General features: G+C 40.1%; 1 protein-coding gene across 1 annotated transcript in view; it reads right to left on the bottom strand.

Moving 5' to 3' along the window:
- Positions 1-4666: 4666 nt before the first annotated feature.
- The window catches only part of cacna1ia (calcium voltage-gated channel subunit alpha1 Ia), a 79283-nt gene continuing 65658 nt past the window's right edge, over positions 4667-18291 (bottom strand). The window contains exons 26-30 of the mRNA XM_088007885.1: positions 17636-17950; positions 13202-13339; positions 10244-10457; positions 9500-9738; positions 4667-9339 (exon numbers count right to left, since the gene is read on the bottom strand). Coding sequence (XP_087864011.1) covers positions 8608-9339; positions 9500-9738; positions 10244-10457; positions 13202-13339; positions 17636-17950 — 1638 coding nt within the window. The 3' untranslated portion in view covers positions 4667-8607. The remainder of the gene's footprint in view (positions 9340-9499; positions 9739-10243; positions 10458-13201; positions 13340-17635; positions 17951-18291) is intronic.

Here is an 18291-nt window from a genome sequence, read left to right as displayed (position 1 = left end):
ATGCATGAACCTTTTATAAACGAAAACTAAGATCTTCCTACAAAGTACTCTGAGAATCCCCATAAAGAAAAAAAAATATTTCAATGTTACATTTAAGATAAAAGAAAACCCTTAATCAAAGGAAATAAGAAGATGGCTGCTGCTGATTTGAAACCTTCAGCGACTGACGCAGGTGGTTAACGCAGACGCGCCGCTTCTTTCCAAAACACAGACGATGCGACTTCATTGACTGGTTCCTTCAGTCAGTGGCAGGACTGTTTTAATACAGAACAATGCATCAATTTGTACCTACCTTGGGAACATTTTGTGCTCACTGTGACTTCTGGAAATACCAGTTCATTTTCTGCAACCTTTTAAGAGTTTACCGAGAGTGAGATTGTGAGAGTAAATCAGGATGATGTACGCCTAAATTGAGTCAAACTCCCAGATTTAGATAAGAAATAACAGCTCACTTCTTTTTTTCTTTTTTTACCAACAAGCAATATTGTTTTGGAGGAGTGACCCAACCGGTCTGAAAGTCTGGTTGCTGTGGATTGTGATACTGACTTCTACCGGAATAATCTGTGGTAGAAAGACAATATTTCAGTAAACAGGTTTTAGTCCTTTTTATATATATATATTTAGAAAATGCAGTCAGAGTTGTACCAATCAACTTTGTATCACAGAATGGGAATAGCATGTTTGCTTTTAATTGTTGTGTGTTTTCAAGGTTATCCGTTTGTTAAAATACCAAAACACTCGTTCCCCATTGATTAAATCGCTCCAAAAGAATTGCACTGTACATTTTGTTTATTTAAAAGTACATAATGTTTAGCACCTTTTCTGCAGCCCTCAGCTCCTCAACGCTGAAAGTAAAATGGAAATACCTCCCAAATTCTCAGCTTTCTCAACCTTGAAATTGGTTTTCATGTAAAGGAAAAGTGGAGCGTCTTAAAGTCAAACAAAGCCCGAGAGATGGAAGCTAAGCTTTTTTTATTTATTTATTTATTTATTTTTAAGTCTAGCTGTTGCAATAGAGGCTCCTGTCATTGGGTACGACAGAACCGCTTGCTTCAGATAAATCTTTCAAAGCACAAACCGGTTGCTCGGCGTTGTAACTATGATATTTGTCTCTATTCTCTTACACAACACCAGACCAGGTGTTTAGAAAACAAGTCAATCACGTTGAAAGCAGCAGTGTCAGTGCTGCTCCAAGTCCCCCGGCTTCGACATGTCACTGCGTCTCTTTCCCAGCTGCCTCAGGCTAAAAAAAAAAAAAAAAAAAAAGAAACAGAGAAAACGAGAGTGAGAACGGGTGGGGGAACGCAGCCTGTTAGGGGACAAGCTTCAGCCATTAGTGCTGACAGGCACCTTTCCTCTGAGAATCAGGTGCAATGAGCGATTGGATCTCTTTTGTTAGTGTGAGTGAAGGAGAAAACGAGGATGGCGGCGGGAGAGGGGAGGATATGCGGGGGGGAAATAAACTCACACAGGCACTGATGCAAATTGGGCCAGAGTTCATGAAGGCCAGAGAGCTGCTTATTTAAATTTAGAGCAGATTGGGAGCAATGAAGAGATTGCAGCACCTTCATTCGTCTTTTGAAGCCACGGAGATGAGGGCGAGAACACGGAGCAAAAGAGCGGAAATAGCACAAATAAAATCATATCATTTGCCTACACTGAATTTAAGTGTCGTTTCGTGATTGAAAAGCTATTTAGCTTGATTTATGCAACCCTCTTCTTTTATTGGCAAGCCATTCTTTCTTTTTTTTTTTTTTCTTTTTTTTTTTTTTTTTGTTGTGCAGCCCTTTCGACCTGCCTTTTCTGGCTCTCTTCCCGGAGCCTGAGATAGGATCAGCGGGTCTGGACAACTCCCTGGACACTTTAGCCTTGACAGCTGACAGGGGCTGGTTTTCCATGCACGGCCTTGATTTGTGCGCGGATCTCAGGTGTGTAGGTTGGGTAAATGCTGGGCAGGCTGATATAATTGAATAATAATAATAAAAGAAACAAACAAACAAAAAAAAAAAAACAATAGAAAAAGTTGGAGAAGTGCATCTAGAAGCTGCATTTTCACAATAATAGCCCCTCCTTTCTGCATTAAGGAACAGAATGGCAGCCATTTATCTTCATTTTCAGCCATAGGAGTGTGGGGAAAAAAAATAAAAAAATCACAGCAACACTTCTCTGTAGAAATTCCCACCCTGTTCACTGACCCTCAGCATTTTCTGCTCCCCATGGATGATATAGTTCAACCACAGCTGCCCAGTCTATCAGCTTTAGAGTCAATGCTACTTGCTTAAGACATCAGGTCGTATACTGCCTGCTCACGTTGCTCATTAATCGGCCGACGCTGAATTTTATCTCCCGCATTAAACTACTGAAAAAGATTAAAGACCGCACAATAATATCACGGAGCTCTTTTGGTGCGTTGGTCCAATATCAGTTGTCGGCAGCTGAAGGTTTTCTGCATAAGAAATGCAGACATCAAAATCTTGACACGACAAAACATTTTAAACTCGCGCAAAGAAGAAGAAGAGAAGCAACACAAACCAATTTCCAGTTAATTTCATGCGTTCCTTTTGATATTAACCAACTTTGTGGGAGTCTTTAATTATTTACAATGGGAGCTCAATTTGGCTGGCTGAGTAAATGTGATGGAAAGATTAACTGCGGTCTCTGGATATCAAGAACTCTACGGTTTTTGATGCCGTAGGATCTCAGAGCCGCATTTGATATTGTAGATCTCGGCTCATCGGGAGCGCTGCGTGGGGGTATTTGGCTTGGCACTCAAATAGTTTGCATCTTATTTAGAGTCTCTAACTATCTTGGTATGATTTAATAGAGAATCGTCAACTACTTTTCTGTTTGGCTTTCCACAAGGATGGCTTGAATTGTTGTTCTCTTTGCCACTTGTAAGTCACATCGTACCAAGACGCTCAAGTTTCCCTAACGCAACTCTGGGAATGAATACCTCTTAGTTGCATAATCAAACTTAAAAACCAAAGAGCCTTAAGTGTACGTGAGAAAAACATAGAAATCCTTGTATCCTCTCACATTAGTCTGCATTTCACATCATGGACATGAATTCAAATTTGAAATGTAACTTGTAGTTTTTAGGACCCTGCGTGGGGAAGCACACGCCTGTACCACAGCCTTACTGCCCACCAAGAGCTCCGAGGTCACCTGACCAGCTGCTTCTTCTCTACTCCAACCAGTCATTAGAGGCATACATTTTGTTGTGCTTTTTGTGAAGTGGACCCAAACGTGGAACAGACTCCCACTCCATTTGCAATCTGTTTGTGCCGGTAACTGTTGTAGATTGATATTACAAATTCGCTCGTTTCTTGAGTCCTTTCAGAAAATGTCTCCTTTTTTCTATGTGATTTTGTCTGATTTGGATCTTAAGTCTTTGTTTTTGTTCTGTTATTACATTCTTAGGCTTTTAATTGTGTGAAGCACTTTAGGGAAACTTTTCTTTTAGCTATGTACAAATGAAGTGACTTGATTTGACCTCGTTTAATTTAATGACGTGGACCAATTTATTTTCACTTTGTGAGCCAAATTTTTAAATAACATGATGAGATTTGTTTTTATTCTAAAAATGTAGTTTTTATACTAAATCTGCTACCAAGTAAAGGCTATGGAAAGTTGTTTTTAGTCGTGTCATAGGGATAAAATATTTAATGTTTTGTGTTTCGTCTCTTTTTGTACTCAACAAAAAATACATCTTTAGAACTTTTTTGAGGACTTTCTTTTGTTGATTTGCATATGTAAATATGGAAATAAATTTTTTTATTTGTCTGAGACTTCACAAATACCTCTTCTCCTCACCGTAAAGAATTTTCTACCATGCAGACGTGCTACATTTGACTGATTCATTGGAAAAGTATTTCTCCATTTTTATCTCTAGAAGAGTTTAGCCAAGCTTTATTAGCCTGAGGTCTCCCCTTTCCAGCTCTAAGATATTGATGCTAGCAGAACAAAGGTTGTTACTGGGGGCACAGCCAGATTATTTTCAAGTCAAATTGCTTTTTTGAAAAAAATCCAAGTAGGCTACATGTCTCAGCCAATCTTCTAGTTGCCATGGGAAGGTAATCAAATCCTCACCACTGGAGCTTGTGCAGCAGGAAAGTATCTTATGAGGACAATCTTTTGAGACAGAAGGAAACCAGAGGAAAAGCCCCCAAAATGTCAGATGGCTGGGCATTTCTTGGGAAAACCTCAGAGACGAAGATGCAAACACATCTTCCACTCATCACGCACATATACCTCCACGCTCTTGCTGTGACATTTGAAGGACAGCGGCCTGGAGGGAAAACCGGTTTCAAGAGGTTAGATGAGGCAGAGGGCTGGCCGGCCGGCCGGTCGAGGGTGTGAGGTAAACAACACCTCAGAGTTCAGTGTGCATGCCTAATGTGCTTTCTCGCGCTGACGGCTCCGCTGGGCACTGCTGCCGATGACAAGCTGTCTGCAGAAGTTCCCTCTTCTGCAGCATCTCACCGCTGTTTGTTAACTTCACTCAGCTGTCTGTGTCATCCCTGGACTCTTCCTGCTCCAGCGTCTCCATCCCGCCGTCAGCTTTCCGTTTCTCCCTTCCAACTGTTCCGACTCGGCCGGCTGTCGGGACCAATTCTTTCAATGTAAATAACGTTTGTGAAGACGAAGAGTAGACGTATAACATCTCATGGAAAGACAATCTTTTTATATTTTTATAGTCATGTGCTGGAACAAAACAACCGCTTCTGACTCAGACCGCCTTTTTTTTTTTTTTTTTTTTTTTTTGTGGTTTCATAGCAGCGGTCAAAAACATTGGGGCATTTCTTTTACCTTTGTACATTTTCTTTTAAGATGCATACTAATTATATTTCCATTTTCATTAGCAGCAATGCATACATGCAGCTCAAAATACATAAATATGTACAATTGTGAATTATACACTCGGAAAGTGTGTTTGGACAGAAGGCAAAGCAGTTTTGGTTCTGGGTTGACTATGACTTAAAGTAGAGCAGAAAAATAGCAGACCTAACTACAGGAAAGTCAAAAACTGATAATTACACTTTTACAAAAAATTCTTGCCTTTCTGCTATGGTTAATTGTTGCCATTTTAAATAATAATAATAATTTAAAAAAATCCTAGATCAAAATCATCTGGCTTTACCTAAATAATCCATTATCACTCCTGCCTCTGCTTATATTAATGAGAAAACTAGTCACTAACTGGTTTTCTGTCAAATTTGACATCTTTTGCCTTTCAAGTCCTATCACATGATGGCAACGCTGAACAGGAATATGGATCCTTTGTTATTATTTGTGTAAGCGGAGAATATTTCTGAAAAGTAATTTGGGGTTCAGAGAAGAACAGGTGAACTTTGAGAGGTGGAAGAATTACTATGATTAATAAATAATCATACATAATAAGCTGCAATACGTGTACCCATTTACACTCTTAATGTTGTGTTTGTGATTCTTTAGAAAAAAAATATTTACATGTGATTCATGAGGTTTCATTGATGTCTGTGCAGTGACCTGGACTAATGAGCAATGGATAATTTGGATATTAATTTTGTAACAAGTTGCTAAGGGTTGTTTCGTTCCAAAGTTTGCAAAAACTGTGTCCAGTGGTATTTTTTTTTTTTTTTTAGTACATATAGCTTTAGAAATTTCCAAATGTTTTTTGAAAAATTTAAAATGGCTCTGGTCAACATTTATTTATTTATTTTTCAAAAAAAAAAAAAAAGGTAATTAGAAAAAGACTGAATGAGGGTAATGTGGTAAGATCATCTTAAGTTACTGACAACTTTTGAAATCAGACACAGTATGAGCTGTTGCACGCACAATGTATAAAGGCACACTTTGTTTGCACAAAGATTTAAACGCGGTGTTACAGCTCATATCTGGCTGCTAAAAGCACATAAGAACAGGGCAAAATGTCAAAACTGAATCAAACCAGGTAAAATCCTGCTTTGCATTCTGTCTGAGCACAACTTCACAGCTATTGTATAAGATATTACTAGTGGTTTTTACCCCCCGACCTGAGTTCAATAACCTCATTTGTTCAAGTTGTCCAATTGGAGCCCATCTCTTCTTCTTTGACTGGTATCTGAGAGGGCAGAGGTGCTTTCCGATTGGGTGTTTTAGACAAATAAAAGTGGAAACAGACACTGATGAATTCTGTTCTGAGGAGCTAAAAATCACATTGACATCATTTACTCAGGGAACATACATGGAACATTTATTGCTGTGTTGTCAGGCTTAACCTTTTGATGCCATGTTCATTGACAACGGTTCGTCTTAAAAAGATGTAATAGGACAATATATCTTTGAAGCTAAAACAGCCCTTGGTTGCTTTGCCTTTTCATCTTCATCCTTATACCACAAGTATCCTCCTCACTGACAAACAGGACGCTTCAGGGAAAGGCAAGTCACTTTACCTGAAGTTATTTACACACACACACACACACGCACGCACACACGTGCACACTCTCACACATGTAATTGCCTTGCCCATCGAAAACAAACTCCTTATGATAAAACATAGTCATCGTTGTGATTTTGCATGATAAATGAGGTCGAAACCTCACATTTTCCCCACATCGCCTCCATGTTTTGTTCAGTCTTGGAAAAAATTAAAACTAAAATTATTATTTAAAACAGTCTACCTCAGGCATCAGAATCCTCTTTTTGAATGAAGCAATACTCTAAGTGGTCGAAACCAAAATAAGTTTTCATTAAAAGAGAGAGAGAGAGAGAGAGAGAGAGAGAAAAAACTTTGCACATTTTTTTTTAAATTAAACAATAAAATTAGAAAGGGTTGCTACAATGAGATGGAGCAGATGAGTGCATCGAAGTATCATGTGATAAAAGTAGCATACTGTATTGCAATCCCAGAACCATGCTTAAGGTGCACTAGGGTGCCCGTAACCGATATGTTGTGATGTAACTCTAAAATTAAAGCTTTCGTCGTGATGGTTTATGCTGTCAGAGGTTTTCAGTCATGAGGCTACGTGCAAAGAACGTTGCAGCCATATTTGTGAGCTAGAATGTGAGTGAGTATGGCTGTTCCCATTTCTGGTCGTCCACAGACTTCAACTCATGGGAAACCCGAGACAAAAAAAAAAAAAAAAACAAAACTCCCAAAGTCGTTGTGGAGCAAGTATTCCCATAGGAAAATGTGCAGGGGACAATCATTTCAGCGCACACGTTTCTTTGAAATTTTTTGCTTTGTCATTTTACGCACCGCCCTCAGTTAAAAAATTTTTACAAAAATTGGAAGCCACTGGCAGACAAAAAGTCCTAGACAAGTCAAAGACACTGCAGGGATTCAATAAGGACAAACTAATGGCAATACGCAAACGTGCCTATTCTCTTGTCTACAAAAATAGTGGAATAGGAATCACATGGTCATCACCCGACACTGAAATCTTTAGTACACATCTGTATATAGATTTAAAAATCATGGTTAGATGCAATCCCATCATGCAGTCAAGGTTCTTTGCGACAGGGTCCTTTCATTTAGAATCCTTGAAGACGCTGAGAAAGGAGTGCAGTCAAAAAGAGTGCACTCAGAGCTCCATTTCAGTGCACAAAAAGTTGCTTCATGCACACACTTAGGTGCTCTCTGACAGGATTTTGAGTCCTTTCTCCCCGCCTCTCTTTCACACTTATTCCCCCGATGTTTATGAGTGAGAAATGCTGGAGATAGAATGAAAAATAACCAATTTCACGAATCACTTCATGCACAGTTTTACCTCCACTGTCCCTCAATTTATTTCCATTTTCATGACGACCAAGTTGACAGACACACAATGTCGATATACCTACAGTCAGGTTTCAGAGACACTGAGATGCGGTACAGCCAGCAATGAGGATGATTTAATTCATGCCTTGGATACCTGAGGCAGTGCTCGGGAACACAAACACAGACCCGGACCGCACCACACTGAACTTTCCATCATCCTCACATTTACGTCGGATCTAAGCCGAAGGTCTGCCAGGAAAGGCAGATATTACATCTGCCCTCCCTTTCTCAGTTTTACTTTCCACCTTGATGTATTCCATGCCAGTAGGTCCTCTACAAGCCTAAATTTAGCCCTGTCTTTGAGACACAAATGGTTTTAAGCAGAGTCTCTTGAAATGGATTGGATTTCTTATTTTCAACCCCAATAAACTTCAACTCATTAGAGAGAGGAGGAAACTGCTTCAGAGCAATACTAACTCGCTATTGCATCTTAAAGGTTTAGCTCCCTAACATCCTCCTCGACTGACTTCCTGTTGTAAACAAGCACTGCTGTTTTTCAGTGTGAGCACAACTTCCCATCGGATCCTGCAGGAATACATCTCCTAAGACAGCAGAGGAGCCACTCCTCTGCCCATGGGCGTTTACTCTACGAGCCAATTCTGCGAACATCAACCACAACCAAGGCCACTCCCCTAGATAGCACATATAGGAATTGTCAAAAATGTATATAAAAAAGCTTAGGGGCAAGATGAGGATTTGGTGTTGAAATACCGTGCATCATGTTTCATCATACCTCTGTCTCACTGATGAAGCAGAGAGAGTGAGAGGAACGGCAATGGGTTTAGTTCCAAGAAATGGAAAGACGAAGAAAAACGAAACGGTAGGTTTCATCTATTTTTTCGACAAGACCCCACTGTTGTTTGGCTTGAGCTCTTCCCTTTCAAGCTGTGCTCTGCATCTTTTATTACTCCAGTTCCCTCTCCTCTTCTGTTGTCACCTAGTACTCCTGTCCAAGGGTTGGCCAAAAAGCCCTGGGGGTCCATTAGCTCCATACCCATAATTTCCCTGCGGCCTTCCCTGCACCGGGAAGAGAGCAGAAGACCCCCCTTGTCAAGGCTACCTGTGCTGTTGCACTTCTTTACTTGTCCTCCAGGGCATAGGATGGTGCTAGGCGGCAGCAAAGATGTCAGTGACACGCTGCTCAGCGCCTCTGATAAATGTTCGCTGTTGCCCGCTTGGCTGGAGCCACAGCCACCGATAGACGAGCCAATGCCTATGCCCAAGTCTTCATCTGATGGGTCAATGGAGTCGTCACGGTTGTAGCCGGGGCTTGTGCTGCCTCGTCCACTGCTCTGGCTCCGTTGGTGTCCCCTGGTGGCCAGAAGGGTTACAGAAGATGGAGGGTTCACCCTAGGCTTTAGGGCCTGAACTGGAGAGGAAATAGTAATTCTGTCTTCAGGCTGCGAGATAGGGCACATGGGTGATAAGGAAGCTGTTGGGATTGGCAATTCCAGGTTCTGCGATGGAGAAACACTGAAGCTCAGTCCTTCTTCCAGGGTTGTCTGGAGGCTGCCTTCAGAGCTGCCAGTGGCAAGGGACGAGTCACTGTGGGATGGGTACTGGAGAAAGGAGGAGCGGAAAAGAAAGAGTGAACGCATCGAGTAATACGTTTTCTTTTTGTGAAAAGTGCAACTGCTCACATTAATTTCATTCTCATTCATCACCCTATGTGCTTTTCTTCCACTGTTTTATTTAGTTTTGTAACCTCCCCCTGCTTACTTGTGCACAGAGCATCTTTCGAGGTGCTCCAGGGGAACGGAAAGAGACCCAAGAGGCTGGGGAGGTCAGCTTGAGGCCTCTTGACAAACGCAGGCTCCGACTGCGCGGAGGTACCGGGATGGCTGCTCCTGCAGAGTGGAAAAACTCAGCAGGCAGATGAAAGAGGGTAGAAATGCCACTGGCCCCCTTTTCCTCGTCTCCTTTGCCTCTTTCCTTGCTGCTGATGTTGGAAATCCCACCTTCAGGAGAGAACCGCAGTGATTCATTTCTAGACGTCTTTTTGTGAAGTCTTTCTTTTATCTGCGCAAGTCATCAGCTTCAGCGATGTATTTTAAATTTGATTTTGGTTATTTTAATTTAACAGCCATTCTGGAAGCATGATAATAAGCACAAGGTATGAATATAGAAGAGCAAATTATTCCACCAGTTTTGTTTTTTTCCTGTCTCTAGGAGTTTATTACTGCAGTAAAGCATTCAGTGTTGGTTTTTGGCTTTGACTTTATTTAGATTAACATTTATATATCTCAGTTCAATCTAAACCTGACGCACTACTTCAACAAAACAATGCCAAGCTTGTCATAATGTTTAGTATTACGTTTTTACCTACCTCTTCTTCTCAACGAGCTCATGAAGTGGTGAGCAAATCAAAACATCACCTCAAACCACACTTTGATTCATTTGATCGATCATGGCAAGATTGAAACACAACTTTCTTCAAAAACAGCCTTGTGGGAATTTACTGACCAGGGGAGCAGAGAGGTGAGCACATCTTTGTGTGGTATGTTTGCATTTCCATCTCTTGCAGTTCAGTCTCAGTCTCTGTGTCCGAGCCGGAAGCCCTGCAGTGCAGGGACGCCCCCTGACCTTGACCTTGTTCCTCAGTCTGACAGCCACCTCCATGGCCGCCTCCTCCACCACCGGCCTCATCAGAGTTATGGGAGCTGCTGCTGCACCTTCCCTAAAGTAGAACAAGAAAGGGCGCAAAAAATCTTCAATAAGAATGAACGTGATTGTCTGTGTTAATGCAGATTAATATGTGAACTTTTTTTTTGTCAAAAACGGCCAGTTTTCCATAACGAAATCTTAGATTTATGGAGTAAGAAATTTAACGTGTAAGAACAGGTCACATGTGTAAAATGACAAATAAGAACACTTAAATGTGGTCCATAAAGTCTAATGGGTTTTTCCAAAGGGACAAGTCAAGTTTAAACTATCGTACACGCAATGTGACAATTCCTGGTTGAGAACAAAATTATTAGAAAATGAGAACAGAACAGTCCCTGAGGCTTTGCACGGATATTAAACATGTCCTCTGATTTACATCATTCCACTGGCTTTTCATTTAAGTGCCTCTTTAAACAGTAGGAAATTATTATTAGGAGCTATTATCATGTTAATGTTTTGATATAAGAAAAAAAGATCAAGCGGGGGATTTCGGTTTCTAATACACATTGTCTTGGAGAAATGCACATACACTTTCCTGTATACAACCACAACCATTAATGTATTTTACCGCTCTGATGTGACAGCCCAATATAAAGTAGTACAATAATTTTGAAGTAAGAAACAAACAAAACTTTCAAACTTTCAAATCAAATTTTTAAGAAAAAAAAGAGAGTCATTGTTATTTTCTGTCTGCTGAGCATGTTGTGCCATTTGAGGGTCAAAGGAATATTTAGTAAACAGTGGATCACTGGACATGCATACATTACTTAATAGTATTGGTGTCAAAAGTTTTATGTTGTGAAAAACCGAATTTTGGAAGTGTGTGTTTTTCCTATCCATTTTTTTTTATTTGCAGTGATGTAATTTATTTTTGCTAGTATAAAGACCTGAACATGGTTTTGTATTTTGTCTGCATGATTACATGAATATCACAGATTAAATAAGAACAGTTAAGGAATTAGAAACTAAGTAGGGGTTTTTACCATATACTTTTTTTTTTTTTACTTTTACCTGAGTAATTTTAAAGCATTACTTCAATATATTTTTACTCAAGTAGAAGTAAATAATGCTCATTTAATAGGATATTTTGGCTACTCCACCCACCTTTGGGCATGCCTATACTATATCTTATAAAGTTTGCAATAAAACTCTTAATTTTTAAATGACAGATTGAACAATATTCCTTGAGAGGTCCAAATTTGGGATGTTGTTTAAAAACCTGATCACACTTTAACCTTCTTCACAGTCAATTCAAGTGCATCTGAATAGCACGTTTAAAAATTTGCTTCACAGCAAAAACACAAGTAATATGCATCTTTCTGGAATTGTATGTTATTGTAGGTATAATGGGATTAATGTGAACAATATGAGCTTTTGCTTAAATGAGTTTATTCCGTCCTTGTAATAAAAAAAGGCCACCGTTGCTTGTATATTAGCAGTAGCTCGTAGCGGCAGTGAGACTGCAGTTCTGTTTCCGTCCCCTCAGAGAGCAGCATATCGATTTTCATTAATTTACTGTAGATTAACCCTAAACTCAGTATTTCACTGAGGCATAATGGTTATAGAGAAACGCTCTCCATCCTACAGGGGAATGAGAACATAATTTGACTCCGGAAAGAGATTAATACGCTACCTGCATGACATGATTTCTAAACTATGCCGTGCTCAGTTTACATTTTCTCATTTATTAACTAACCCCTCTTCTTCCCGTCTTACTCCAATCATTCTCTTAAAACGCAGGAGCAGAGAATCAAAGTCGTACTTTCTGATTGCGCCTTCATCTGGGTATCCAGAAACAAGAAGCATTACCCTGTTACAAAGAAAATGATAAGGGACAGAGATAGAGGGGCTGGAGGAAAGTGCAGGACAGGTGTGTAATTACCAGAGATGTAAGACTGAAAAAAAAGGTGAAGCATTACAGATAATTTCTTCACGGTGAGACTAAGTCAAAGAAAGGTAGGCATGAGAACCAGCGAGGAAAAGAGACTAAAGGGAGCATGTGGCAAGGATTTATTCATGAGATGGTCTGAAGTGGTTAGAGACTGTGGGCTCCTCAAAGACAAGATATTTTATCCTGATACACGCAGAGCAAGAGATAAAGAGGCCTTCTGAACACAATATCTATATTAGAAATATAACTATAACTAAACTGAAACCACTGAAACAAAGCAGACGTATCGTTAACACCCGTCCCAAGGCAATCCAGAAAACTTCTGTTTGCAGCTATTATTTCTAAGGTGAACTATTAAAGGACTTAATCAAATATACAAGGAAATCACTAAAAAACTTTTCAATTAAAAAAGGCCTCGATAGGAGTTCTGTTCAAAGAAGGGAAGCTCATATTTCTTCAATTAATTATGAAAGAGACAATGGAAAAAATCTGAATGAAATTATTACATAAAGGTAAAGCTAAAATCAACAGGTTTTATATTATATATTTTATATTATGTATTAAATCAGGTTTATCTGTACTGCACATACCAGCAACATGTCATTGAAAGTGCTTTACATGATAAAAACATAACACGATGAACAAACAAAATCTAAACAATACATTACAGTGCAATTCTGAGATCCACGCAGCCAGAGAGGACACGAAAAAAACAAAACAAAAAGAAAAACAGATCTTTTTCAGGCATTTGGCAGTTTACATCTGAGAGTAAAGAGTGTGTTTTTGGTATCTTTTCCAGCTCCTTTGAGTTACCGTTTCTCCTGTAATATGGGGTGTTTTCTCGTTCAACCTCAGTTTAAACTCACCTTCCCGTCTTGCATCAGCAGTATGTAGCTGGTGTGGTCGTCCAGGCTCAGGTCGTCAGGGAGAGCAGGAGACGAGGACTTATCCGAGAGTGGCTCCGACTTCAGCGACGCCTGCTCAATCTCTGCCATTCTGATCTGCTGCAAAGAGTTTATTTCACTTACTGATGCCTTTAAAAGCCACAGAAACACGAAACGGTGACCACTTCCATCATCCCGGAAGAACACAATCTCATTAGTCCTCACTGTGACTAAAACATACAAAGATCTTGCAGGATGTATTTATTTATTTATTTATTTTTTTGATTACTCGTTAGCTCTAATATACCAGCAAAAGCGTCACAGACAAAAAAGACAAAACCTCCTCCAAGATGCACCAGTTGTTGACAATTCAGAGGCAATAATGCTGTGGGATGTGTCTGTAAAGAGAGCATGGTGAGACATTTCAAGCAAGTATTTTGTAATCATCATCTAAACCAATGTGTCTCATTTTCTAAAGTGGTATTAGAGATTTTTTTTTTTTTTTTTTTCAAAAAAAACCTCCTTGAAACCAGTTTTCTTTAATTCGCAGAACATGCAGATCAGCTCATGTGCGCTTCCTCAGCAATATTTCAAAACACGCCGAAATCGGAGATGCTGTCTGGGCATCCCGGCAGTATTTCTTCGAGGTGGCAGAGCAATAAATAGTCAGCGTGAGCGGGGTGGATTAACCGCAGCACTTAAAGCGGGCCAAGTGAAATTCAATGGAGCGAGGCTGGTTAGCCATGTATTAACACGTGCACAAAGCGGCTCATAAAGAGAGATTCACTGCTGATATGAGCCAGTTAATCACCACTGCCACAGATCCCAAAGAGAGAGAGAGAGAGAGAGAGAGAGAGAGACGTAATGAAGCAAAGCAAAGACACAAGGCACAAGCACAGCAAAGCGACTCATTAGCTCAGAGAAACACTTCACAGTTGTGCTGTTTTGATTCATGTAGTGGCCCTCGCTTGTGGTACTTTGTGGCAGCACCGTATCTGACTCGTGTCTCATAGGTGGGCAATAAATAGCCTCAACAAAGACCCCTGCAAGCTTCCAGCAGGTGTTTTTATCGACGCGTAAGAGAAACTACGTCTTTCTTCTTGTGCTCTTCGCCGTGCCTTCGGGGAGAACACGGGAGTACAAAAGGCGGAGGAAACTTTTCTGCTCCAGAAGTTTGTTCGGGAACTCGATGGGAAACGGCAAACTGTAAGTATTCACTTCAGTGTAAGGAAAGGGAGGATCGTTCAACAGAAAAAGGGGGACCGAAGAGAAATGAAATCTCTCGTGACCAAAGCACGCGAGTCACACTGGCACACCGTTTGCTGTGTCATGTGACCTCCAAGCCCCGCAGGAGCGGCCATCGCAAGGTAATTTCCTACCCAACACACAAAGGTTAACAACAGGCTTTACGGTAAATGCACTGCTGTGATTACAAATGAAGCAATATAGAAGGACGCTGGTCTAAAGGAAGCATAAGGTCAACACATGCAGCTAAATTAATGGTAAAGGTTGAACTGTCACTTTCAGGTTGCCTCGAGGGCTCTTTACAGAGAAACACGATGAATTATTCTCCTCTTACACACATTAAGCCCAGATTTCCAGTAGGGCCTTTTAGACTCTCCAGTCCTGTGAAGGCTTCACCATCTAACAGTAATTTGTAGAAAGATTAGCTGTACAAGCCCAAACTGTCACATATAAAAATGATATCTTTCTACATTTGCCACCTTTTGTTGAGCTACAAGATGTAAGTTCAATGTATTTCTTGTGGATTTAACGTGATACACCAAAACAAAGTCGTGGTTAACTGTCTGCGTTTGCATATAACTCCCCTGGGTTAATGAGTGTTTCTCTACCAGCTCTCCACATCCTTTAACTCTGAGTTTGTTTGTTTTTTTTTAATATCTCAAACTCTCTTCAGATGGAGATCCCCTGTGACCATCAGTATCAAATATTCTTCCTTGGATCAAACTCTGGCTTCGACTGGACCACTCAAACAATTCTGTCCGTTTTAATCTCTGCTTTTCTGTTGCAGATACAGCCGGACGTTTAGGATGGCAAACCTCCACCCCAGCCTTAAGTCATTTGTAGCCACTCACAATATTTCTCTTATATTTTTCTCCTGCCCTCTTTCCACCAACTCTGATCATGACAGATTCTCTCAACCTGAGCTATGGATCTCTATAATTACCATGAACATGTTGGCAGCCTTTCTGACTAGATGATTAGTGAGTGAGTGTTTTTCACTTGTAAGACATTTTTAAAACTATAATTGAATGTTCTTACAGCCTTGATATGTTTAAAGCTTGGGATATAGTTTTTTTTTTTAAACCAAACCCTGCTTCATACCCCTTCATAACTTTATCCTTGACTTGTTTGTTGTGTTTCTTGGTCTTCATGTTTTTTGTTCACTAGCAAACACATTTCTAAGGCCTTCACAGAACAACTGTGCTTTTACTGAGATTAAATTACACATAAGTGGACTCTATTTACTAGGTAGGTGACTTTTTAAGGTTTTTTTTTTAACACTGCGTTTAATTTTAAGGGAGTCATAGTACAAAGTGTCCAACCTTTCAGATTTTTTATTTATTTATTATTTATTTATTTTTACATCACATAAAATCCTGATAAAATACTCTGACGTTTGCCATCGAAATGTGAAAACACAAAAGGGGGGTATGGATACTTTGCAAGGCACTTAGTGCTCAAAATAAACCGAAGCGGAACCACTCTGGACCCGACGTGGCAAATCAGAGACCGAGCGCGGATAGCAAAAGGAGTGGAAGTGCACAGAGAGGAGAGGAAACATGTAAACGAGAGAAAGAGAAGATTGATGGTCTGACAGCAGCTGCAGACAGGCAGAAAGCGAAGCTGACAGGTGAGGAGGTGTAGATCCCAGTTACTTCCTCCTCTGAGCTGACCCGCTGCACTTTGTCACTGTGATGGACAACACTCGCACAGGACAGTATGTTTCTAAGTGCTTGTTGAATGCAAGACTTTCCTGTTAACAAGACACCTTGGAATAAAAACTCAAGGAGACTGTGGGTGGCCGTGTGCGTGCGTGTGTGTGTGTGGGGGTGTGTGTGTGTGTGTGCTCTCATGCAAGCATACAGTCATGAAGGATGGGTGCATTTGTGAGCTCATGCAGAGTGGCCTCAGTAATCCATTAAACAGCCATGCAACATGGTTTTATCAGTGTATTTTCATATGGCATGCAAATGCATCTCCCTGAGTATGACCCTGATTTGGAGTGTACCGGATATAGATGTTTATTATATGGGTTTTCTAGGAATAATCAAGAATAAACCCAGAATTAATTGGATGGTCTACCTACACACCAGTCCATTACAGTCTGAAATCCATCAGCTGGCAAAATCGTCCATATTTGTACGGATAAGTATTTATGAAGGCTGATATTTAGGTACACAATTTCTGTTCTGACTCGTCATTAGGGCTCAAATGTAATACAAACACATTAAAATTAATCATTGCATACATTTTTTGTCCTAGCTACGCATAAAAAAAATATGTGTAGAAATCTTTCATACCCAGTAGATTTATATTAGGTTTTCCATATTTTACGTCAGTGAAATGCAAGTGAAATCGCAATCATTTTTCAGTCTTTTGGTGGCAAAAGAATGAAATGACATTTATTAACTTCAAATACTGCTTTTCCCAACAACACACAACATGATAAAGCAAAAACAAGTAAGGCATTTTTTTTTTTTTTTTTCTCAAGGAGGTACAAAAGCAATTGCGTATTGAAGTACTAGAAGACACTGACGGACATTGAATGTAGTTGTTAGCCCTGAAAACTACAAACTTTTTGCATTGCCTCATTGTAGATATAAGTCTTTGGGGGGGAAGAGATTGTAGTCAGAATAAAAATACCCAATATTTCATTTTTTAAATTATTTTAAGTCAAACATGTTCTTTTTTCATTAGTTTACAGGTAAACTGTGCTTGAACCAGTAACATTGTCTATTTTAATCTACATCTCAACAGCAGGTCTGATTTACATTCAGTGAAAAAGTAGTGCAGTTCGAGAAGCTCAGATGTAGTTGGGGAAGTATTGCTCTCGCTCATTAAGCCTATGGATTTCTTGCTAAAGCTCATTTTATTGCAAGTAATTCCACTAAGAGGAGGCTAATCTAGCTAATATTGTTGCTTTGTTTTCTTTTTCTTCTTTTACCAAGATGTCTGTACATGAGGTGTGAGGAGATGAAAATGGCCATAATTAACAAAAAATGGTTAATGAATATTTAATTGCTCAGAAAAGTTTTAGATCTTTTTTGCTTCTGTTCAGCTTTTTTAAAAACTTAAACCTTCCATATTCTCATACACAGCCCTGCCCAGGGTTGTGCGTGTGCGTGTGTGTGTGTGTGCCGAATAGTGTTTTACGTGTGTTCAGCGTGGTACCTCTTGCGGGTGGCCCTTGCAGTCTTTGCAGACAGGCGGAGAGGAGTAATGGTGGAAGACGGAGCCGGAGAGGTTGTCGATCATCAGCATCTCCCCATCTATTGTATCCTTGATTAGGAGAGATACGCTGTCCAACCACTGGCTCTCCTGGAACACATACACGCACACACGCAAACAAACACGCGCACGCACGCACGCACACGGACAGAAACGCACACGGGACGGAGGCCAGCAGACCAGGATGCACGCAGGCGCAAACATGTGCACATGCGGACATGCGAGGACAAAAAAACACGCAGGAAAATGCATACACCATTGAAAGGATTATTAAAGAGCCCGTGCGCACACGCAAGGCAGGCTTTCGCCCCTTTTTTTAAATTTTTTTTTATTAATCTACGTTCACAAACTGCAATTAGTCATTCATATACAGTGCCTTGCAAAATTATTCACACCCCTGATACTAATTATCACATTTTTACATCTTGTTTTTTGGGGACATTGTGTCGTCGACCAACACAAAACAGTTCATTACTGTAAAGCTGAGGAAATAGTTACACTACTTTTATTTTGCCTATATAGTAAGTAAAAATCTGAAAGGTTTTCAGTTCTTTCACGTTTATTTGGTTTGGTACAAAATATTTCATTACACAGTTTAG

This window comes from Poecilia mexicana, unplaced genomic scaffold (assembly GCF_051168715.1).
Source record: "Poecilia mexicana isolate PSO_F unplaced genomic scaffold, ASM5116871v1 scaffold_8, whole genome shotgun sequence".
Classification (NCBI taxonomy): Eukaryota; Metazoa; Chordata; class Actinopteri; order Cyprinodontiformes; family Poeciliidae; genus Poecilia; species Poecilia mexicana.
Note: the sequence above shows the minus strand (reverse complement) of the source record. Positions and strands in the feature narration are given on the sequence as shown.